The sequence below is a fragment of the Cyanistes caeruleus genome, chromosome 21 (genome assembly GCF_971803275.1).
Source record: "Cyanistes caeruleus chromosome 21, bCyaCae1.hap1.1, whole genome shotgun sequence".
Classification (NCBI taxonomy): domain Eukaryota; kingdom Metazoa; phylum Chordata; class Aves; order Passeriformes; family Paridae; genus Cyanistes; species Cyanistes caeruleus.
The window spans coordinates 6,850,398-6,868,910 of NC_141721.1; the positions used below are offsets into that span (position 1 = coordinate 6,850,398).

At 49.3% G+C, this 18,513-nt stretch overlaps 1 protein-coding gene across 4 annotated transcripts in view; it reads left to right on the forward strand.

The window, feature by feature from the left end:
* The window catches only part of VPS53 (VPS53 subunit of GARP complex), a 62,140-nt gene extending 45,412 nt beyond the window's left edge, over nucleotides 1-16,728 (forward strand). For 2 of the 4 annotated variants that reach the window (XM_086859713.1, XM_086859715.1), the window contains exons 18-22: nucleotides 3,617-3,765; nucleotides 8,456-8,525; nucleotides 10,802-10,939; nucleotides 13,815-13,919; nucleotides 14,241-16,728. In XM_086859713.1, the coding sequence (XP_086715839.1) occupies nucleotides 3,617-3,765; nucleotides 8,456-8,525; nucleotides 10,802-10,939; nucleotides 13,815-13,919; nucleotides 14,241-14,411 (633 nt within the window). In that variant the 3' untranslated portion in view covers nucleotides 14,412-16,728. Of the gene's footprint in view, nucleotides 1-350; nucleotides 551-3,616; nucleotides 3,766-8,455; nucleotides 8,526-10,801; nucleotides 10,940-13,814; nucleotides 13,920-14,240 lie in introns of those variants that run through there. The other 2 variants (XM_086859716.1, XM_086859717.1) reach the window with 1 other exon arrangement.
* Nucleotides 16,729-18,513: the final 1,785 nt, after the last annotated feature.

Below are 18,513 nucleotides of genomic sequence, written 5' to 3' on the forward strand. Positions count from 1 at the left end.
GATTTTTTTATTAGACCTGGATTTGGTGCAAGAGGTTTTTTTATCTTCACCCTCCTCCTCCCTTTCCTTCAGGGCTGGGTTATTACTCTGACACTTGAATAAGAAATGCATGGAATTATTTAAACACAGAGTTAGTATTTGGAAATGTAAAATTTCAGCCTGTATTAAAGAAATAAAGATTGTGTGGCTGACCCATTCCAATTTTGCTCTCTCAAGATCCATACTCCATTAGGGCTCTTCCTTTGTTTAGCTTCTTTTCATTTACTTCACTCTGGTGTCCTCCAGGATTGAACATTCCCAGTCCTTTGTTGGAGTCTGGCTTTGGATTTATTTTTTTTTTTCCTTTGCAGAAATGTTCAGGAACTTTAGAGGTAAATTATGAAATGCTTAAACCTCTCAATCCACTTTGGCTGCAGGCCACGTTGAGGGATTTAACACAGAAAACAGCATCAGGAATATTGCTTTCAGCTGGGAATGCTGCTCTGTTTCCATGATTCTTTACTTTGTGTGTTCTGAATAAAATGGTAAATGTTGAGAAGGCCCCATATTACCAAATTTGTCGGTGATAATCCTTACTCAGACTTTACAGCAGGTGTAGGATGATTAAACAGGGCTGTAGGACGGGGAGCTGGGATGTGGGTGGGAGGAGAATTTGCCCTAAACCCCCTGTTGTTATATTCTGGATAACAAAGAACTGTTAATGTGTTTGGACTGATCTGCAGCAGGCACTCACATTGCCTGGTGTGCTTCCTTTTTAATCTCTGGGATGAGGGAGCTGCTAATCTGCATGGGATGTTTTCACCCCAATTAAGTTTATGGATTGCACTGGGTAAGGCTTGATTTACATGCTGAATTAAGCATCGATTTATATGTAAAACTGTGCCTGTAAGTGGGGCTGGGGGACATTTTAGTGCCTCACATCGATCTCTTGCTGGCTTTTTACATTTTCCTAAAACCTTTTTGGCACAGCTGCAATTCCCGGTATCCTCACAGCCGAGTGGACAAAGCAGGGCTTTAATCATTTCTCCACTCCACACACAGAAAGCCCCAAGAGCAGAGCAATCAGAGCTGCCAGCTGCTAATTGAAAGCCCTCAGGAGAGGGCCCTGGAACACTGTGCAGAGTGTGACAGTGCAGAGCCCACTTGTGTCCCCAGACTCTCCTCTCCCAGCACTCCCCTCCCAGCCTTTCCTGCAGGAGCAGCTCCAGGTCAAGGCAGTCTGGAGCCTGCAGGGAGGAGCTGGCAGTGAGGATGCTGCTGGGAACAGGGAGAATTGGAGATTCCTTCATTCTCTGCTCAGTCACAAAGCAGCCCCTTTGCTGGAGGGCTGGACACAGGGGAGGGAGCTGGTGGCTCTTTGGGGACACAGAACCATGGCACACTTGAGCCCCTGCCATTCCCAGGAGGCAGAACAGCTCTTGGGAAGTGCCAAACCACCCCAGTTTTGCCCAGGGTTTCTCTCTCCTCCTGCCTGTTTTAACCTAAACCCTGTGTTTTGTTGTGAGAACCAGGAGGTAGCAGCAGCTCTTCCATCCCTTGCAGACACTCCATGTCCTCCCAGCCTGCAGGTGCCTTTGGGCTTCTCCCTCTCACTGAAATCTCACTGCTCCTGTTCCTTGGACTCATTTCCAGCTTGTGTATGTAAACTGTGTGGATATCCCAAGGAAAACACAGGACAAGGGAAAAAGAGGAATAAATTTAAAACGACAGGAACAAAGCTTTACCAGCAGAGTTGGGCTCATATTTCTTTTGATGACTTTTCAGTATGTGTGCTATTCCTTTCTCTGCAGCTACTGGGTGGTTTTTTTTTGGGGTGAAACACACCCACATGCACACACACACACACAAAAGGACTATTTTTACTGTTCATGCTTTAGAGGTTTGGTTGTAAAGTATTGCTTTTGGAATGATGACCAACAAAATGAGAAAGCTACTGTTTCATTGTTGGTGCAATAATTCAGCTCAGCAGTCCCTTCCCACTTTCTGGCTGTTCCCACTCTGTGGGGATTGCTCTGTCAAGAAGGGAATGTGTGAATCCACCAGGGAGAAAGGCACAGAATATTTTGTTTGGATGTGATCAGTACCATGAGGAGTAGAAAAGCAGGTGACCAGTGACAGGACTCGAAGGAATGGCTGGAGCTGTTTTAGGTTGGGTATTAGGAAAAGGTTTTTTCCCAGAGGGTGTTGGGGCACTGACCAGGCTCCCCAGGGACTGGTCACACTCTCAGACACAGGGTGGGATTGTTGGGGTGTGTGTGCATGGCCAGGAGCTGAAGTTGATGCTCCTTGTGTGTCCCCTCTAGCTCAGGACATTCTGTGACTCTGTGAAAACCTGTGGAGCAGGTGATGAGGGAGATCTCCCTTCCAGCCCTCCAGATGATGTGAGATCAGCAGGCTGGGGATTGCTTTGTTTGGTTAACAAAAAGACAGCTTTAATGGGACATGTGTAGACTCAGACACTGTGGTTTTGCAAAGAATTTGGCTTCTCTTTCCCACTAAGTCACTTAGGCTGCGTGTTGTTTGGATGGAATTGAGTCAGCTGAGTTGCAGGGGGCAAAGTAGCCAAATTAAATTAAAACCAGGAATAAAAAACTTCATATGCAAAATGCAGAGCTTGGGAAAACAAGTTTGAGGACAAACAGCCCCTCAAAGGAAAAGCTCATCTTCCATATGTGCCCAGTTTCCTTTCCTGATTTCCTATGAGTTTTCCTCCTGTCTCATCTCCAGCATGAGGAACAGATCTCCAAAGAGTTACTGGGAGAACATTGCAGAGTTCTGAGCAGCAGCAGAACTGAGTGTGCTTTTCTGGATGCTTCTGTTCCTCAGTGAGACTCTGGTGGACCTAATCACCTCTTTTTTTTTTGTTTGGTTTTGGTTTTCCACTTGACTTAAATTGGGAGTACCCTGTGTGTGCTGCAAACCAGGCTCAGAGAAAGTCAAATTGAGCCACACATCTGGCTCACAGGGGCTGTTCTCTTGAAGTTCTTCTGAGAATAAATGAAAACAAAATGGGAGGTTGAGTAACTCTTCTTGTTCTGTGCTTTTTACATGCATTTGGAAGAGCTGGAATTGGGCATCCTGGCTTGTACACCAGCAGTGTTTTCAGTGAGCTATGCTGGTACAGAATGCTTTGGACTTTAAGACTTTTTACCTCTTCCATCTATCTGTCATCAATCTCACCAGTATTAAAGTCTTGGCTGCCATACAGGAATCCAGACTTTGCAAGCTTGCAGATATTTTCTCAAATGCCTGTAATCAGGATTTATATGGGCACTTCATCCCAGCAAATTGGAAACTGTTAAATATTAAAGCAGCCTGGTGTGCTCCAAAGGCTGTTTCAATCCTAGTGGTCCCCATTTCTGTGGGTTACTGGTCACAGTCTCTGTTCTGGTGCAAAAGGGGCTGCTCTGGCTTTTCTTGGTGTCTTCTTATGGAAGGGTTTTGCCTAATCACTTTTAATGATGAAGAGCTTGACCTTGGTGGTGAATTGCAGAGGCAGTCTCTAAATGATTCCTTAGCAATCCCCTGGCAGGAAGTTTGTACAATTTCCCTTACCTTACCATTGAATCTTAATGAATTGAACAGTCATTTTTGGTTGTTTTTCTCCTTTGTGCAGATGCAGTGGCAGAATGTGGAACATGTCGGTGACCAGAGTCCTTATGTCACCTCAGTGATCCTCCACATTAAACAGAATGTCCCCATCATCCGTGACAACCTGGCCTCCACAAGGAAGTATTTCACTCAGTTCTGCATAAAATTTGCAAAGTAAGTTACCAACATGCACAGTTTATTCAGCTCATCCCATAAAACAGTGTGGTGGTCACTGTGTGTTCTCTGCCATCTGCAGAAAGTTTTGGGTTTGGCATCTTTAAAAGACTTTGAATATCTGACTTTAGATATGACTCTTGCTGTGAGAAAACCTACTTTTCTTCCATGGGGCTTCCAGGGACTGAGAAATTTGCCTCAAAATAACATTTACAGTAAGCCCTGTAAGAAGGGCATGTGTGAGAAATATATTCTACCTTCACAGTCTAAAAGCTGCTGGTCTGTGCTAAAATAGCTCAGTCAGGAGGGGAAATTCCCATTTAAATGTTGGGGGGTATTTAAAGTATCTTCCTGGCAAGTCACTTGAAGCTGAGCAGCATGAAAGAAATGACAGAAGAGACAGAAATCCCCCTTGCTGCTGGATTCAGGGTGGACATCCAAACTTTCATCTCTGTGTCTGAAACAAAAATTCAGTTCTTTGGGAAGACAACTCTGAGCTCTTCCCTGGTTGCCTGTGGCCAGCTGAGCTCCACATGTCAATGCCCCAGGAAAATCCCTCAGGAGGGCTCTGCCAGCGTAGCTGCTGCTTTTGGTGTCGCATGTGACCGTGCTGGGGGACTTGTGAGCAGTGGCGTGCGTGTCATATGTCACTCTAAAATACCTTAACATTTCATTCATCTCTGATAAGGTAATCACCCTAAAATAAGCTCCCTGGCCTGGCAAGGACTGTGTGGGTTGGAGATTTGAGCTGCAGCTCCTGCCTCGGCAGGGTGGGATGCAGCAGCTATCCTGGGAACTGGGAGCTTTCCCAGCAGGGAGGCTCTGCTGGGAGTTTCATCCCTCTCTCTGTCTTGAGGTACTCACAAGTTTGCATTAAGGAGCAGTTACTGATAAATCATGTAATGGTATTGCCCCTAATCACTATTTGAAATGCTGTCTCAGTGAGAATTTATTGTACAGAAACCTTCTGTGTGGTTATGCTCGACTTTTATGTGATAAATAAAACCCCCATTTATTCAGCTGTTCACAGCACACTCTTAATACCTCAGCTTAGTTGCCTCCCTTTTAACTTTATTGTTAGGCACATACCAAGTAAACTCCAGATGAAACAGCTCTCAGATCTGAGTGAAGTTCCCATCTAAGCTGAGTGTCCTCATCCATGAGCACAGAAGCCACTGCTCTCCAAAACCCTTTTTTTAAGACAACCGCAGCTCTTACCTGCAGCACATTAAAATTAAGACACAGTCCTGAACTCAGTGTGCCATGGATCAGGTGTAGAAGGGTAAAAATGGATTCCTGAAGATTGATTTTGCTGGATCTGTGCAACTTGGTGCTAAGAAGAACCAGCCCAGTGTTACGGGAGCACTGATCTCCTTAAAATGCCTTTTAATGCCTACAAATATTTGTATTTTTGAAACTCTGAGTTCTTATGGAATATACTGGCTTGGCCAATGTAAATACCTGGCCTTTTGTGTGCCCCACAATGCTGCAAATCCTTTTAACAGGCCTTGTGCTTCTCCACATGTTAATGCCTGTGTCTTTGTGAGCTGCCACTTCTCAGCTCTAATGGATTGTATAAAGCACGAGTGTTGAGTTACAGGACCACAGGGGAGAAGGCAGCTAAAGTCACTAAATTTAAAACAGCAGGATCTGAGCCAAGTCTGGAGAGAAGAAAAATGGCCATCAGAAATTGTATCAATCCTCTAACCTAATTTGTCATTTTTGCTTTGTTTTGACCGATGTGCGAGTGGCACTCCCTGGGGACAGCGAGCAGCCAGCGGCTTCCAGGAGGCTTTGGCAGGCAGGGTGGGGGGCTCCTTGTGCTCTGAAATCAAACCCCAGAGCAGTGAAGCCGTGGCTGCTATGCTGGGATGTGTTTGGGAAGTCCATGACCTGACCTCAATGAGGAAGAGATTAGAACTGAGAGACAGGAAAAACAAACACTTCTCCCCCTCGCCGGGGAAGCGGCTCCTCCGTTAGCGGCAGCCAGGCGTGGTGGGTGCTGTGTCCTTGCAGGTGCTCCAGCTAAAAAGTGACAGGAGTTTGGTGGAAGAAGGTTGTGGTGTGGAGGCTTCTGGAGCTTTCAGGGCTGAGCTTAGCCTGGGAAAAGGCTGGTCACCAGCTTGGAGGGGACAGCATGGAGCAAAACCTTCCTCGGCTGCAGACTCGGAACCTGTGAGGGATGTCCTGCAGTAGCTCAGGCTGTCAGACAGACAGACAGACTGTGGTTGCATGTCTGTCTGTGCTTCACTCAGCAAGGCATTGTGTCTGATGCATCATCTGTGCAGGGGATTAGGAAAACACAGGCTTTGGTGGAGCCCCTCCCGTTGGATGGGAGCCTCTCAGATGCTGTGGTTCCTCGTCTGTTTTATTATTACACTGGGGACTTATCTGCTTCTAAGGAGAGTTTGCTGGGCTCAGTTTTATAGCTGGAGCTGTAAATGAATTCTGGCATCCAATCTAGCTGTGATTGTGCAGGGAGTAAAGGCATTCAGAGCACAGAGCCTCGTGCAGAGCACTACCCCTGAACATGCACGTATTATTCACATCAGGATTGCCTGCTGTACTCTGAGAGCACCAGGCATTGAGTCCAGCCTAGGCAAGAGGCTCCAGTGCATTTTTCTGTTACGTGCAGCTGCTCTTGATGGTCTCTGCTAGTCCAAAAAAAAAATGGGGGGGGGGAGAAAAAAAACCCCAGAGCAGCCCTTTGGCTCTTACAGTTTGTCTTGTCTGTCCTGCTGGAGCTGGGAAGCTGTTTCCAATAAGGCAACGTGAAATAAGAGGCATGTGGGGATGGAAGGTTGCTTTACCCCTCTGCACTGATGGTGGGTGGCCATCCAAAGGGGCCTGGGAATTGTTTCATGCAAGACAGATTGCTGTCTATGGGAGATTGTGTGGTTATATAGAAAAGAAGATTAAAACCAACAGGGGAGGGGGTCCTTGGGCTGCCACCCTGCAGAAGGAAAGGCTCACCCTGTTTCTCATACACAACATGAGCTTTAGCTCCATGCCTGACCTTGCAGAGGGAGGGACAATTGGATCTACCTACGCTATCAAAGGCACAATTAATTTCTTGCTCTCTTCTGCCAGCAGTGAGCTGCTGCATTCAGAGTTGCTGCCAATTTATCATTTTCTAGAATCACCTAAGCTCCAGCTGTGCTCATCACTCTCTAATTGCCCTCTGGGAATTAGTTATAGACCTGAAAAATGGACTTTTAAACAGATAGGTTAAATCTCCACTGTAATGCTTTTGTGCAAGAGGAGCCAGGGCTTCTTTTCTTCTTCCTCTTTTTGTTTTGTTGCCAGGGTTGTTTCTCTGGTGGCCAAATTCAAAGCTGTTTGGGGGCAGCCCAGTAGCTGGTTCTCAACAGTAGTTTGAAATTTTTCTCCTTGACACCTCTCCAGGATAAAATGATTCACTGAGAGAGGTAGTGACTGTGTCTGAGGGAAGGAACCTTTGCTCTTCCTTGAACCATTCCTTTGGGTTTGCTCAGCAGCTTGGCATGCTCCGTGCCTGAGCTACACTTCTGTCATTCTTCCATGAGAAAGGATGAGAAATAAATGTCCTGGCTTGGAAAACAGGTGGCAGGACAAACAAGATGCTATCCATGCTCCTTGCTTTGTGGGGAGGAAACAAAAAGCTTAACAGATGCGAGGAGGAAGCCACACTGAATTTAGATCATCATCAGGAGCAGCCTCAGTCCAAAGCACAGCAAGCAGACCGACTGACACTCTCCTAGGACAGAGCCATTAAAACATGAGAGCTGCCACCAGGTCATGGAAATGTGAGCCCTGCAGGCATTCAGCCAAAGGAGGACATGTGAAAGAGGCAGAGTACATTAAAAACAAGGCAGCAAGAGGAAGACTTGTTCAAGTGGTGTGGTCCTGACAGAGTTTGCTGCTCATGCAGCTCCTGAGCTTTCCTGGTGCTGCTCCTTGGTGGAATGGTTGGGCAGGAACTTGTCCTGTGGGAATGAAACTGCTTCAAAGCCTCAAATCAAGAGGCAAAAAGCAAAAAGCAAAGCAGATGCTCTGAATTGGTGAATATTGGGCTTCCATCCTTGCCAAGCTCTCTCTGATTGGGCAGTCATTTTTCTCAGTCTGGAGTCCATGACAGTAAAACAGGATAAATGGTGTTTTCCTTTTCACAAAACTTATTCTTGTCTTGATTGTGTTGGCCAGGAGCTTTCTGGAAGGATGCCTCTGTGTGAGTGTCCAGGGCCCAGCAGACCTCCAGCCTTGGCTGCACCTCAAGTTCAGTGTGTAATATTCATGTTATGGAATTAATTGTGTGCAGGAAAATGTAGGTTCTGGATACAGTCAAGATACATCCACTCATGAGCAGTGAGACTAATCCTGGTGTGTTGCTGTTTTTATGAGGCACAATAGTTTGTTTGCTGACCTTTTACTGTAATATTTCTTATTTAGTTTATAACAATTCATTTACCTAGAGTGTGTGTGCAGCTTCTCGGTAAACTTTGAAATCAGGAGGGATTAAAGCAAAAGAACTGTCCCTAGGGGTTGGGATTTTTTTATTTAGTATATTTAACATGTCTGGAATCAGTTTGGGAAGCTGGCACTCAGAGTTGTGTCTTTGTGGGAGCCATCCTGGTTTGGTTCTGCGTGCTTTGTCAAAAGACTGTCTGCAAATATTCTTATGTAATTGTGTCATTTGGTATCTCTCCTGCAGCTCCTTCATTCCCAAGTTCATTAACCATCTCTTCAAGTGCAAACCTATCAGCATGGTGGGTGCAGAACAGGTAAGAAGAAACAGGTGCATTGGTTGTCATATTTGATGGCTTTTGGGTTCAAGAAATTGAGTCATCTCCCACCCTGCCTATGGGCTGGACCCTGCTGCTCTGGGAGGATGGCATTTGGATTTCATCTGTCCCCTGCACACAGAGCTTGTTAGCCCTGTGGGCTCATTAAAAAAAAAAAAAAGGAAAAAGTTAAAAAAAAGCAGAAACATCCCCCTAATGGGACTGCAGTGAACTTCAAATGGGTGCCTTCAAAGCTGCTTGGGTTTTAGGCATCAAAGATGGTTCTGAGCAGTGTCTGAAAAATGAAACAGGAGCTTTACATCAAAACCTTCCTCGTCCTTAATGGAAAGCAAATGAGTAAAGCTGGGTACCCACTCATCTTGTGTGATGAGCAATAACCTGAGAGTGATTAAAGGGAGTCTTTTTAAAATAAGCTGCTCAAGTGATTAACCAGCAGTGGGCTTGTGTCTAATGTTAAAAGCTTTCAATATTCCTGTATGGGAATAACAGGCCCAATTTGCTTCTTTAAAGCAGACTGGGAAGGTTTTTATTAGCCTGATTCCCAGAGAATACATCTCATTAGAAGTGGGACATACCTCCCTGGGGCTAGGGGTACAGAGGTCTCAGTAGCTGATCTCTCTCTCTGCAGCATGTAGAACCCCAGTTCCCTTAAAATCTTTAGAATCCCCCTGGTCACCCACCAGCATCTTTCCATGCCACTGTCTCCTCCCTGGTGCAAGTGTTGCTGGGGAGTGCATTTTCCTGGCCTTTCTGGTTCTACACTCAGCTTTTTCCTGCTGTTTGCTGATAATTACAGTTGGAATATAAATACTGGAGTGATATTTATGGAGTTACTCAGTGTTCAGTGCAGGGAACAAGACCTGTGGGGTTTTGCTTTCTGTATTTTCCTCTCTGACTTAACAACTCTGCATCCCAGCGAGCTTTGGCAGTGAGTTAGCAATGCCAGGGACCTGGAATGGGTCACAGGGGAAAATGGGGTGGGGGAGCAGAGTCTGCAGGAGCTGTGCCTGTGGGAAGGGCTGCAGGGTGTGCAGAACTCCTGTGAGCCATGAGAAAGTTTATATAGGAAAGGTGTGAACTCCCCAGCCATGGAACCTCTCCCTCTCTGGGATCCCTGGTAGACACACAGGAATCCAGCTGTGACAGCCTGAGCTGTGGGCTCCAGCAGCCTGGGGTGCACAGCTCATCTGTGCTGTGGTTTCCTGGCTTCCCAGGAGGAGATTGATGGCATCAGTTCTTCCCTTGCAAATCATGGAAGGCAGCACCCAGCGAGGACACGGTGTGCAGATAACAGGGTCCAGATTCCAGCCAGCCTGACCTGCCTCTCCTCCTCCTCCACTTCCTCCTCCTCCTCCTCCTCCTCCTCTTCCTCCACAGCCCTTGTGTTCCTTTGAATTCCCACACGTGCTGAGGCCAGTGTTCACATGGCTGTGGTCGCTGCTGGGTGTTCTGCAGTGCCCAGAATGTTTTGTGTCCCTGCAGAACGAGCTTCCACTGGCTCCCTTTGTGAGGAAATGCTCTGGGTGTGCCCAGCAGGCTTCCACACTCAAATTGGGCTGCTCTTCCTCTAGTTTGATTTCAGATTTCTGTTCTTCACTGGTCTTGTCTCTTCAGACATACTTTGTGCAATCAGAGGAGTGTGGGATTCAGGATAAATTTGTTCTAATTTGCCTTAACCCCCACTGCATTTTGTCATGAGACAGTGCTGCTCTGTCTGGGCTCAGTTTCATGGCTGCTGCTTATTTATTTGCTGAGGTAGTAACAAACAACATCGAGTTTGTGAGCTGTTCTCAATGTAGATGTGCTGTGTGACAGTTTTTAAGGAAAGAAACCCCAATCAAGGGGCTGAATAAATGCAGAAAAGCTGACACTGTGGGTGGCAGGGTGCAGGAGGAAGCGTGGTGTTAGTTCATTTGACCTCGGTATCTAAACCGTGGTACAGCTCCAGGTAATCTTCATACTGCTGGGGGAAGGACTGGAAATCTGTGCCTGATGTGCCAGATGTTGGGCTGCCATAAGTCATTTCCAGTCAGCAGAGCAGTGCTCTGTTAAAATCAGCCAGGATGCTGATATGTAGCCATGGGTGATCGTGTCTCCTGGAAGTGTCATGGCTCAGTCCCTCCTGTTCCTGCAGTCCAACCACCAGGACTTCCTCCAGTGTGGGAAGTGTTAAACTTTTAGGGATGTTGGGTTACAGCAGCTGACAGATCTTGGTAGAAGGAGCCTGAGTAACAGAGTGTGGTTAACTCTTGCAGCTGCTGCTGGACACTCACTCTCTGAAGATGGTTCTCCTGGATCTGCCCTCCATTGGGTCCCAAGTGGTGAGGAAGGCTCCTGCCAGCTACACAAAGATAGTGGTGAAAGGCATGACTCGGGCTGAAATGATCCTGAAGGTAACTCAAGACTTTTGTTAACCTGCCAGCCAGACTGCTGGACTGGGAATCGGAGCGAGCGAATTCCAGGGGGCCCTTCCTTTGAGTGCAGCAATCTGCAATTGCACATGAGCGTTTGTGAGCCTGGCTGGGGGCTCTGCCAGCTGCTCACAGAACTGGCTCACTCCCCTTGGGCTTGCCCCCACTCTCTCCTAATACCACATTTGAGTTTTCACCCTCACTTCTCAGGGCATCCAAAGGCTTGAGTTCTGTTTGCTTGGAGAGTTGAGGCCCCAGGTTCCCTCAGGAGCTTGTGAAAATCAGAGTTTGCATCCGTGAGTGTCTGCTGTGGGGCAAACCCCAGGGTTCAGGTTACTGCAGGCCTTTGTGCAGACTCCATCACGCAGGGGAGCCAAGCCGTGCTTGAGTCACCTGTTTACTGTCTAGTGTAACAGCCAGTGCAAACATGTCTGGGTTACTGTATTCACCAGAGCCCTTTTTTTCATTTTCCAGACCTGGTGCCTGGAAAATGACCCAAAAGCAGTGTGTTGTCTTCATAAAAAGCAACAAGCAAAGCAATCTGCCCTTCCCAGTTGGTGCTGGAGTGAGAAGTCAGGTTTGATCCCGGGAGAAGCCGTGGGAGCTGCACAGTTGTACCCTCCTGGGTGATGGGATTGTCCCCTGCTCAGCAATGCTGGGAAGGCACTCCTGTGAGGGAATTAGTGGGACCTGGGGTCAGGCAGGACAGGCAGCTGCCAGCCAGAGCCTCCTGTAAAGCAGAGCCAAGGCAAGGGGGGTGAGGAGGCTGAGCTGTCCCTCCTCGCCTGCTGCTCAGCGTGGCTCTGCTCCCATGCCCAGGGGAATGTCACAGTTGAGGCTGTGCTCTGCATTCAGGCATTAGCTCTTCATGCTTTTGGAGTAAGGTGACCGAGATGTTAGTGAATTGTAGTCCAAATGTTCTTAGAAATGACCTGAATAAAAATGTCCTGGTTTGTGCTCATGGGAGCAGGGAAGATTGGTGCCTGTTGCACACTGAACAGGTCTTTCCTTGGAGCTCATGTGTGAATCAGAAGAGTAATGGAGTTAATTTGTCTGTCCTTAGCATCCCACTGGAGAGGAGAGCAGCACAGGGAGAGCTGCAGGTCCCCAGGCTGCAGCAGCAGTGGCCTTGCTGTGTCACACAGCCCGTGCTGGCCCTGCTGTCACACAGCCCGTGCTGGCCCTGCTGTGTCACACAGCCTGTGCTGGCCCTGGTGTCACACAGCCCATGCTGGCCCTGCTGTCACACAGCCCATGCTGGCCCTGCTGTGTCACACAGCCTGTGCTGGCCCTGCTGTCACACAGCCCGTGCTGGCCCTGCTGTGTCACACAGCCCGTGCTGGCCCTGCCGTGTCACACAGCCCATACTGGCCCTGCTGTGTCACACAGCCCATGCTGGCCCTGGTGTCACACAGCCCATGCTGGCCCTGCTGTGTCACACAGCCCATGCTGGCCCTGCTGTCACACAGCCTGTGCTGGCCCTGCTGTGTCACACAGCCTGTGCTGGCCCTGCTGTGTCACACAGCCCATGCTGGCCCTGCTGCTGCACAAAGCACTTCTGGCCCCGAGCGAGGGCTCTGGCAGTCACTGCAAATCAAAGAGCCACAGCCTGACGGCACTGGGGGCTCCAGAGTGTGTTCCCAGCCTTGTTGTGGGGCAGGTGATTCAGGAAGACAAACTCTGGGCCCATGGGCAGCACAAATAAATCCGTTCAGCTGAGCCCCACGGAGCGCAGATGGGAGCGGGGAGGAGGACGCTGGGCCATGCACATCCCACAGAGCTCTTCCCCTTCTCCTCTGGCTACACTGGCTGAAGCTCCAGCTTTTCATCTTGGCAGAAGATTTTTACAAGGGCTGTAAATTAAGGATTTATAAGTGTATACATGGCTATGATGTTTCAGTGGTCTGAAGTGCAGGGAAAGAAAGAAAGAAATGTCTTGGTGACAGAATACAGTGTGGGGTGAGCTGGGTCAGTGCAAACATATGGAAATGTTTTTGGAGACAGGGAAGAGTCTGGCCTGGTGCTGTTTCTGCCCATTTACACACACACACACACTCTTCCCAAAAAGATGGTTTGGCTGTCCAGTATTATCAAAAGATGTGCTCTCTGTGGAGCTTGCAGCTTATGTAAGAAAAGCACATCAATGAGGGATCCTCTTACCAGCTCTGAGGCCATTTTGATTTTTTTCCTGTTTTTTATGATTGTTCCTGGGCAGATGTTGGTGGGGGGGTTCCCATCCTTCATCCCAGTCTCTCTGGAGATGTATCCAAGAGGAGCTGCACCCCAAGGACAGTGGCCACTGGGGACATGCCAGGAGAGCTGCAGAGCAGAGAGCTCTGGCCCTTGCTGTCCTGGGCACTGAGGGAGTGACCCCTGAGTGTTGTCATATTCCCCTGTGGCACACCGTGTCCTGGCTCCAGGCAGGAGGGAGCAGGACACACAGCCAGAGTGAGGGTCTGGACTGTGTCCAGGCTGTCTGATCTCCAGGGACTTTGTGAGTGTCACCACCACTGCCAGCGCTGTCCCCTGAGCGACTCCCAGCTTGTCTTCCCCATTCAACATGATAAAATCTTGAGCTTCAACAATAGCCCAGTGCCTGCCAGCCCACAGGCCACAGACAGAGTCCTGCTGCTCTTTGAAACATGATGCAGAGCCCTGAGCAGCACTGCTGTGCTGAAAGGGACCAAACTCCCTCCCTGCTCCTTACTCTGCTTCTCTCCACTCACCTCTGCCTCTTTCTTGTTCCTTAAACATTTAATTTAGGAGCCAGTCCTGCTGTCATTCCTGTGCCAGAGGTGACTGAGCACTGCCTTTAACTTCTCCTATTTGTCTGATCTCTTTTTCCTTGTCTTGGCAGGTGGTGATGGCTCCACATGAGCCCCCAGTTGTGTTTGTGGACAATTACATCAAGCTTCTCGCTGACTGCAGCACTGACACATTCCAGAAGATCCTCGACATGAAGGTTAGAACCTGTCCAGGGCTTCTGCTCGTGCTCTAGTGCTGCTTTGGGGTTGTTGGGGACTTTATCTCAGCGGGAATTCTGAGGGGCTCAGGGTGGAAGAAGCACTATAAGACAATTGTGTCTTTATTCTGAGAGCAGAGTTGCTTCTGAAGAAGTTTGCAGTTCATTTCACATTTTCATACCTGCTCTGCTCCTGGGGCTGGGCTCGGGGTCATGCAGAGGTCTGTGCAGCTCCTGGTCGGTGAACAGGAGGTGGAGGTTTGAGATGGGCTCTGCTGCAGCTGCTCCCAGCTCAGTGAACGCTGTGCTTTGCTCCCTCAGGGCCTGAAGAGGAGTGAGCAGAGCAGCATGTTGGACCTTTTCCGCCTGCGCCTCCCCGCGCCTCCCCCCGGCGGGGACAGCGCCGGCTCCCTCTCGCTGAGCGCTCCCACGCCCGAGCAGGAATCCTCTCGGATACGCAAACTGGAGAAACTCATCAAAAAGAGACTCTGAGGGAGCAGAGGGAATCTCTGTGGCTCGGGACTGCTGGCAGTGAGGGGGAGCAGAGCTGCTCAGGCCGGTGATTTCCAGCGTGCTGCTGGAACACCCGTGCGCTGTCACTCCCAATCCCCCTCATCTCTTACCCAGCACAGACCAAGGGAGAATCTGACCGAGCTGTTTGCCCTGAGCTTGGCAGGAGTGAAACCCAGGACATGGCCAGGTCCACGTGATGGAGAAAATAGAGGCATCTGGAAGCCAGCAGCTCCAGAAAGAGTTCAGGTGGATCCAGAGACTATCTGGCTGTGTTACCCTGGCTGAGCTCCTGCTGCAGCACTGAGGGTTTTGCCTCAGTTCTGTGTTACTGCTTGCTCCCTCCTCCTGTTCCTGTGATTAATTATTTATTGTGGGCTGGGGGGAACCAACCCCAAACCATCACCACCACCAAAACCCCAACCCTTTAACAGCTAGGATCTGGCATCTGCAGCTCCACTGAATCAATGGGATGCCCAGGAGGGAACCCCAAGGCAGACTTCTCCCCTGCTCCCAGGACAGGCCTGCATAAAGCACCGTGAAACAGCCAGGCAAATCCTTTTCAGAGCAGGAGGAAAGGGCTAAATTAATGCCTTCTGCACCTTGGCAAAGCTCCTGCCAACCAGCTGGCAGCCTTGGCTGCTGTTAGAGCTTAGAGGCCAAGCAGGACATGTGTGGAGCCCTCTCCAGCTGCTTGGTATTTCCCTGGTGTGTGCTGGGCTCACCCACTGTCCCCAGTGGGAGTTCCCAGCCTTCCTGGGCAGCACCTCTCCCTCTCTCCACAAAGAGCCCTTCATGGAGAACGTGTCAGACTGCTTCAGCCCCTCATTCTCACTCCAGCTGCTGTGTCCTGAGTTGGGATGTGCCACCTTGGCACCTCTGCTGCCCTGCAAGGAGAGGTGCTGGAAATGTTGGCTCTGTCAGGGAGCCAGGGCCACTCGCTGGGACAGGAGGCTTTCAGCAGCCTCAGGTTTTGAGCTCCTCCTCCTCCTCCTCCTGCTCTTCTGAGCTTCAGCTTGCAGCAGTGCAGAGGGGAGGAGAACCAGCAGTGAAATATTTTGGATAACCCAGGCCCCTCTTCCCATGGCCCAGATGCTGGCTCCCAGCCACAGAGCCAGCGTGGAGCAGGGTTGGGGTCAGTGGGTGCTTCCCATGAAGTCTCCTTGCAGGGAGGCCTCCCCTTGTCATTGGCACTGCTGGACTTCTTCCCAAACTCCTCAGTGCCCTTCCTGGGACACTTTGAAGGCCAACCAGGAGTGAATCCCACATGGATGTTGGGCAGACCAGGCAGTCATGCCTGTGTTATTTAACTTGAGCTTCACTTGTCTGTGCAGGAGGGAGAAGGCCTGTGCCAGTGTGGCAGGTGAGGAACAACCACACTGCCAGATGCCTTCCTGGGAGGGTCCTGCTCCCCAGCAGGGCAAGTTTGGGTCTTAGGACTGTATTTATTTAGGGGTGTACTCACAGGATGTGTGTACAGGATGTGCTGCACATCAGGGAGCAGGATCAGACTCCAGGAACGTGAGCTCCACCCAGAGCTCCACGGGATGGGGAGTGAGGAGCAGCAGTAACACCTGTGCAGGGGGACAGCAGTTTCTCATCACTGCAGTTTTACAGATCTGCTGTAGCCTTGCTTACTTCCTCTCCTGACTCCCTGTTAGGTGACAAAAGAAGGAATGGTTGGAAGCGCTTTGGGATTCCGAGCAGCCGTTCTCCAAGGACAGATTATCTCAAGATGCATGTGCAGGATGGCTCACGAGCTACCACACTGCAGAGCTGGGGAGGAGGCAACATGGGTTTGCAGAGATTGGTTATTCCCATGAGGGGATGAATAATTTATTTTAGATGAATTTTTCTTTGCTTTGTGTAAGGCTGAGTCTCTCAATAAATTATGAATAGCTGAAGATGATGTTGAAGTTATCATTGTGTGTCTTACCCAAAGGCGTCCCCCATTACATTTTCTGCATTTCATTCTGTAGATAAGAGGAAATAAAAGGAGAAATTTTTTTTTTTAGCTTCAGCCTTTGAAGAAGGCCACAGGGCTGGGTGTTTGGAGTTCCACTTTCAGAGAACAAATCCACAGTTTTCTACTTCTGGTGTAAGAGTTTTGTGCCCCTGGCTCTTGAGTGTTTATTAGATTTGGCAGGTCTCTATTTGTGCATTAGCTCTTTGGAGTTTACAGCTTTGGGGAATAAAGGATGATTATGTGTTTTCTGTACAAAATGCCACTTTTTATGGTTTCAGGCCGGCTGTACGTGGGGTGTGACATTAAAACGAATTAAATGGTTACTGAATTAAATGCTCGTTGCTGGGTGTTTTCTGTATGGCTGCAAATCCCAGTGGCGGGGATGGACCTCACCCAAAATGTGCTGGACCCAGCAGTCCCTGCTGTCCATCTGCTGCTGCAGGTCCTCTCTGCCTTTTCCACCTTCCCTGGCAGCCTCCACATCCACAGCAGCTCCTGCACCGTGTGGGTGGCTCAACACTCCCGACCTCGTGGCCCTAAATAATCACATCATTTCTGCTGTCCGCCACTGCGGGAGTGATTTCAGAGAGATCCTAATTTTTCCTTTGAAATTAATTAAGGGGTAGTGCCTTTCTCCACGCTCTGCATGACGCTGGAGCAGCTCCTTTCGCTCAGAGAATTAATGACTCATTTGCTTTTCTCCTGGCGGTCCTGCCCCCTCCACCCTTGGGCAGGCGGGCGCTGGGTGTTCCTTTCTTTCCCCAGATTTACAGCCAGGACTCTGAGCATCCAAGTGACGATGTCCAAACCTCCAGGAGCCTTTGCTTGGCTCCACGAGGGCGGTGGCAGCAGGGCTGTAAAAGCTGATGAAACCTCAGCAGCTTCAGCCACGCGCTGTCAGTGCGCGTCAATCCCAGCGCCGAGGGAGCGCAGCTCCTCTGTGATGGAGCCTGGCATTTCCCATCCTTTGGAAATAACTTTCCATCGTTTTCAAACATCACAGGATCCTTTGGGTTTGCTTCTCCCAGCGACAGCCCCCACGTGGCATCGCCTGTGCTGATTAAGCCGAGCATGCCCGGCCTGGTGGAAAGTCCTTTATGGAAGGAGGATCTTGATAAGAGATTTGTGTCTGCCCTGTCCTGCCTGTGTGTGGGCAGTTAAAGAGTAAATAACGTGGGCAAACAGGCAGGGGAAAAGATTTCCAATGCCATCAGGGGTGGCACAGGTTGGTAGAGTTTGAGAGAGTTAAAAACAGACTTTTCGAGAGGGCAGAGTACACGTCCTGAAAAGCAGAGCCCCTGTACACAGTGACTCAACAGTATTGGAGTTATTGAGCAGTTAAAATTCTGCTTAAACACTTCCTTTTCATCCTAGCAGGCAGATGGGCAGGTCTGGATGTTGGTGCTGCAGGAGTGCCCCGGGTGGGCTGCAAAGCCCAGACTGGAAGGGCACAAAAAAGTACCCTCTGTGTCAAGCCATGCCAGAATGGGAGGGGGTTTTGCTAGTAAATAAGGAGCAGAAAGATTTCCAGGAGCTCTGCTTATCCCAGGCACGGAGATCCCTCTCACTTGGACCCTGATCCCCCTGGGAGTGGCTGTGGGAGCACCCACAGCTCTCAGAGGTGACCGCTGGGATGTGCCACAAGTTCCCCCCTCCTAAATCGCATTTAATCTGTTGTTGGCAGTGGGGATTTTCACCCAGGAGCTGCACAGCAGCTCTGAAATTATGATTGTGCTCATCTGGAAACTGCTCCAGTGCTTTCCAAAGCATCTGATTTCATAAAGGGCTTTTATGAGAGTTTTTGGAGTGAGGAGTAATCAGTTTTCCTATTGCTTGCAGAGACCAGCATCTCTTTTTTTTTTTGGGGGGGGGGGGGGAACACTTAAAGGGAAGAAAACACCTGTCCAGCACATTTGCTCAGACCCCAAAGATTTCAGTCAAAATTCTTAATGTTCTTTTTCTTTCCATCTGCATTTTTCAGCAAAGACAAACAGCCTCATAGTATTTCTTCAAAGGAATGTAAATTCCTTGAGGAAGTCTCCGGAGTTCCCAGCACCGCATAGCTGCAAACCACAGACGCCTACGGCTGAAAGTTCTGCTCTGCTTTTAATTTTGGGG